Source organism: Cupressus sempervirens, chromosome 2, assembly GCF_028749045.1.
Source record: "Cupressus sempervirens isolate cs-2001-9-10 chromosome 2, ASM2874904v1, whole genome shotgun sequence".
Classification (NCBI taxonomy): Eukaryota; Viridiplantae; Streptophyta; class Pinopsida; order Cupressales; family Cupressaceae; genus Cupressus; species Cupressus sempervirens.
The window spans coordinates 378,977,587-378,983,515 of NC_143119.1; the positions used below are offsets into that span (position 1 = coordinate 378,977,587).

The 5,929-nt window shown below is 36.0% G+C and overlaps 1 protein-coding gene across 1 annotated transcript; it reads right to left on the bottom strand.

The window, feature by feature from the left end:
* Positions 1 to 3,161: 3,161 nt before the first annotated feature.
* On the bottom strand, positions 3,162 to 4,690 carry LOC149572719 (transcription factor CPC-like). Its single transcript, XM_089813803.1, has 3 exons — positions 4,503 to 4,690; positions 3,779 to 3,863; positions 3,162 to 3,667 (listed from the first exon to the last, which is right to left on the bottom strand). The coding sequence occupies exons 1-3, from the start codon at positions 4,555 to 4,557 to the stop codon at positions 3,583 to 3,585; spliced, it is 225 nt and encodes a 74-aa protein (XP_089669929.1). The 5' UTR covers positions 4,558 to 4,690; the 3' UTR covers positions 3,162 to 3,582.
* Positions 4,691 to 5,929: the final 1,239 nt, after the last annotated feature.

Genomic DNA, 5,929 nt, shown 5'->3' on the forward strand with positions numbered 1-5,929 from the left:
GCTTGGTACTTGGACAAATACATAAAATAGATCCAGACGCTAGTTGATAAAGTTGATGAATTCAAAATTTCATGTGTCTTCAAGGAAGCAAATTCATTAGCAAACAAACTCTCTAATGTGGGTGTGGCGGGGTCAACTCATGATAATTTTGAAATGGTGGAGGCATTCATGGGAATCCCACCACATGAATTGGATTTATGACTAAGTGTGGCTTGAACAGGAAGTACCATTTCTACCAAGGTGTGTGAATCTCTTGAAATGAGTCACAAAGGTGTTGAAGCTATGATGAGCCTCTTTTGCTCTATCATTCCCAAGTGTGGGTTAAGTCTCGGGATTTCCCCTCTATGAAAATGGAAGCGCATTTTGTGGTTAATGAAGTCATGAAAGGAATAGGTGTACAATTGACCAATTTTTAAAATATCGAAAACATAATGGATTTTTCGGAAAATTTCAACATTTGATCTTCATGATCTGCATAGTTTGTAGTCAAAAATAACAAAAAATTTAGAAAAAATTCACTATGTTTTCATGAATCTGAAAAAAAAGTTTGACTTTGTTTTGTCTTTAATACATTTTGTTTGGAGATTAGTGTGTCCGAAAAGGAATACCCGTACTGATGAACGTGCAGGCAGATGTGTATTGTAGTAAGTTTTGGCAGCTAGGCAATGAGCTCCTACTAATTACATAAGCAGTGATTATTCACATAACCTTTTGGGCTTCTCAAAAATTTGAAGGGTTTTTTAGGGGTTGGAAGTACGTTTCTCTCTATGGTGAGAGTTTTTCATAGCGGGGGATTAATGGAGGCCAATTTCTGTCTTAAAACTAAGGGGCATATTATGGGTTTCGATGGGCAAATTTAGTTGACAATATTGGAAAATATTTTCAAGTTTCAGGATGCAGAGTTCATGGAGGTCATAAGGATGATGTTTAGGCCCAAGTATCTGGACATTGGGTGGAGGTCACGATTCGATACAGAGGTGGCATCTCTATTCCTTGCCATGGGATTGATGGTGGGTACAAAAAAAGATCCACTGCTCAATCCTGTCTAGAGCCACATTGGTCTGATGGAAATCATCGATCATGTCATGTTGGGAAAATGTTTAGACGTGGGGAAGGGCCCCTAGCGTATGGTTGGCGTGCGTGAATCTCCTCTTCAACCACTCATCATTTGTTCATCTTCCCTCCTGGCATGGGTTATGCTTCCAAAGGTGCAGGGGGGGTGGGAGAAAGTGAGAGCCTTTGTTGAAGTTCATGACAGGAACAGAGCAGAAGAGAGCTCGAAAAATCAGGTTGACCATGCGTCTAGGAGAGGAGGGAAAGGCGAATCCCACCCAAGAATGCGGAAGGGGTAGGTTGACTCTGCCCAAGGTATGAATAGGGGAAGGTTTGAATGGTTTGGGTAGGTGGTTTCGCAGTATTTTGGAGCCAGTGTGCTGTAGGGATTCCCCTGTATTGTTGGTGGTACAGTTTGGGGAGGGTTGATCTTTATGATCTGTATATTTTGTGATCGAAAACAATAAAATGTTCGAAATTCTTTTGCTGTGATTTGGTGAATTTCAAAAAGAATTGTCTTTTGGAAAATCTCAAAAGGAATTTTGTCAGAGATTAGCCAGTGTCATTGGATAGGGTGTAGAGCCTAGATGCTCTAAGTTGAATCTTGCATTCAACTTTATGCCAATATAAGGCATATGGATGTAACTCTTAATTGTTTAGCCAATAGAATGTATATGGGAGAATGTGAATTGTTTGATTTCTATTTTTGTTTTCTTCTATTAATTTTTTATAATGTATATTTTTTAAATAATCAGTTTATTAATATATATTAAATTAAATATAAAGAAATAATTATTATCTTTCTATTTTAACTTCTTTTATTTTTAAATATTATTTCAACTGAATTGAAAAATTATCTATAATATCATAAGCATTTGTCCACTTATTGTTGAAGCACAAAAGTATTGAAAATCCATACCAACGAGTAAATAATGTCTTCCCTATTGAAAACAGCTCTGTTGTTTTCAATTGCAAAATATACAGATCATGAAGAAAAATGGCAAAAATTTCAAACAATTTCATTGTATTTTCGTTTTTTTGAAATTTAGTCCATCATGCAATTTATAAAGAAGATAACCGTATTCATTGAAAGCCCTCTTTTTTAACTAAGAACTGATCAATTCCACACTTTGTAAACCTAAATCATTACCCTGGACTGCAGGGCTGCATGTCATCTGACATTACATCATTGCTAGGAAGAAGTCTTTTTGTCCAAGCAAAAATCTTTTTCTAAATGACTGCTATTATCGTATCGATTCAAAGTTCAACCCTGGTAGGCTTGTAACTCTGGTTAAAAACAAGCCACATGGGTCGCATGCCCTGTTCTCTTAAAGTGAGACAGAAGAACATTCAAGAAAAATATATGCAGTATGGTTTAGTTTGTCTTACTCATCCAGAATTTATGTTCACAGAAAAGGAAAAAAATGGAAATTAGCAAATGATTAGTACCTACCTAACTTCACAAATTTCTAAATATGTGTGTTTTTAAAGCTTACTCTTCTCTTAGCATTCCCATTCTGTGATGATTGAATTTCAACTTCACATATTTGTTGTTAAATGGGATGCAGACAAATAGTATTATACAGTGTACGCTAACATGTACTGCAATTAGTATTTAAAATAAGCATATTAACTGTTTAATTCATACAAGAAGCCGTCTATTTTTTTTAGGGACAGGCTAATTTTCAGACAAAATGTACTAAAGACAAAACAGAGTCAAATTTTAATTTAAATTCACAATGATGTAGTGATTTTTTTCTAATTTTTTTTTGTTGTTATCGACTACATACTATGCAGATCATGAAGATCAAATGCTGAAATTTTCGAAAATATCTATGATGTTTTCAATTTTTTAAATTTGTAAGAAGGATAGCCGCAATGTCCTACATTTCTGACAGTAGCATAGGAAGACCTAAAACTCCCTTCTATACTTCGTCTGAATTGAGATGCAAACAAATATAATGATTCGGTGTACAACAAATTTACTTTGCAGAGGGAGATGGTGGTAAGGGTAAACATCGCAGAAGACTGCTCCTTCAATTTCTTACAATCAATACACTATTATAAACAAGAGACAAATGACCTGCCTACTGTAAGTAAGCAGCAAGTAGTTCAAAGGAAAAACATTTCATTAACAAGCAATGAATACCGCTTACAGTAATCAATATAAGAGCCAAACTATACTTGAAAATGGAGGGCTTTCCCGTTACATCATTACTGGTCAACATTGCACCATAACCAGTATCAAAATTTGTACTAATATTTGTAACACAGTTAGAGGCATTAGGTTCAAAAACAAATGATATTGTACAATTTCAGGCCTCCTGCCCTAAAGCTGGAAAAATATCTCCAACTCTCCACCAAAGGAAACCTGATCATATCATTCAAGCCTCTGATTGTTTGCATCTCTCCCTTACACACACATGAACCGGATGCCTCATAAGTAACTAATACACATCAGACCAGAAAATTTGAATCAGACACAGGAAAAGTTGCTTCTATCCTCTCTTTAATTATGATCATAGCATTTTATTCACTCGCATATCGTCTGCTACAATATTTCTCAATTTCCTCAGCATTTCTACCTGGAATTCGCCCAGCTATCAATGCCCACCTGTTTCCATATCCATCAAGATTAGTAAGACAATCAATCTACTTTAGGGGTTTTTTCTTTTGCGCCCATTTAGCCCATAATTTCAAAAACATAAAAGGATCCCAAATGTACCTCTGGCCAAGTAGATTGTACAGCCTGGTTATAAGATCCTCTTCATCCTCTGAAAATCCCACCTTGCTGTCTGCATTAGTCTCCTCTGCATCCACCACATTTTGTCAGCAGGAGGAATATTCATGTTCTATCTATTCAATTTACATTTTTAGGATTTAGAGAGGGCTACATAATGCACATGAATTCAATCACTATCTTTGGCAGCCCACTGTTTGTTTTTTTAACAGGACAACTATATGCAAAAGTAATCTTTTACCGATCCCTTCCAAAATTAGGGCATCATTATCTGAATTCAATGGCAGGGCACGCTTTGCACTCCTTTCAAGAACAAAATAAAGAAAAAGAAAAACCCTGAAATGGATGATTTTACAGATTTGGAAGGACTGGGCTGCATTTGCCAAGGACTGAATTTCTGAAAAGGATGCATATCAAACCACATGGTACCAGAGGTTTACCCCATGAATTCAACTCTGTCACAAATCTATCAAAACCAAGTTCAATTCGATTTCGGGTACCCAAATCCTAATTCCAAATCAGGGCATGCATTCAAACCACTGGATAAACAAAACACCCCATAAAACAACATCCTAATTCCACATCAGGACATGATTTCAAGCCATTGCATAAACAAAATACCCTCAAAGAAACAGGAATTCAGCATATACTTCTATTTCCTAAGCATCTTTCAAATTGAATCCCCGGTTTTAACAACTACGATCTTTACCTTGAGAGCTCACTGAAATATTGTCCTCTGATGAGGAACGATCCCTGTCACTCATGACGCTGTTGGATCCCTGAGAAATTAAGTTGGGATTTCTACTCAGAACAGCAAGGTGCCCAATTTGGAAAATGAAGAAGGCGGCCAATCTGAAAAAGGAGGAATGAGTTTGTTGGAGTAATTTGCACTGCTCCTTGATATAAGTAGGTAAGGTACGGAGCCCAAGGAATATCATTGAATTTGTGACGTTAGAAAATACAAGTTAGGAGGAAGGAAGGAAGGAATGGTAGTTGTGGTTTGAGTGGTAGGTTAAGCGGTGAGATTCGAAGGTGGATCAGATGGGAGTGCTTTGTGGCGGGCCCAAAACCAACATGCCTAGTAAAACATACACAGCCCCACGTATTCTGCTACAAAATCAGATCTTCTCATGCTTTATCTCATGGCGTCCACATTTTCCACGTCATCAAACTGAATTGTCTATTTTCCATTTTAATTTCATTGAAAACATTCTTCATAATTCACTCAATATAGTGATATTGCTGTCAGATTCTCATTGACCCATGTTTCTTGAGTAGTGATTCAATATGAATCCATCTCTCATGAGAATAAATGGAACACTTAACACTCATTGGATCTAGGTGATGCTCACAGGGGTGAAGCACCGGGACTTCTCGAAAGGTCACTCATCCCAGTACTGCTCCAGCCTGAGCGCACTTAAGTACAGAATTTCTTCCATGGTTAAACCCAAAGCTTGCAACCCCATTTGCAAAACCTTCACCAAGTGTTGTGCCTTATGAACCATTCATTAGAAAGCCACTTAAGCTCACTCAATATAGATAATTTGTGTTTGGTATCAATGACTTCTAGATATTTTATTTTTATTAAAAAACCCTTACATTTTTTTGTAAGGGCTGCCACGAACTAAAATCTAAATCTTATCAATGGACATACAACCTTATATGGGGCACACTTTTGAAGTTTGAAAAAAATAATTATGTGTTCTAGTCTATTTGAGCTTTGCATTTGTGCAACTTATTAGTCCCTCTTTTTTATAGTGATGAAATTAATGTTTTTGGTTGAACATTGGTCTATTAAATTTTTTAAAGTGGGGATGAATATTGAGACACTTGGTATAGTTTTTATATAGTTTTGGACATCTACATTTCAAAAATTATATTTTTGCTATATTGTAAAATTAAATGATTGTTTAGTTATAATTTTCTTAGTATTTTTTTATATTTTCAATGAGAAAATTTGGGGAAAAAGGACTCTCCATGTGCTATGCTCTTAATACATTTGGTTGACAATGGATCATTTTAGATGTGACATTTAATAGCCGACAACATATCACTCACATAATTAAATTTGATGGGTTCCTTTTCAGCTCCTCTTATTTGCATATTGGTATGAAAAAGTAAGGTTTGAGCAAGAGA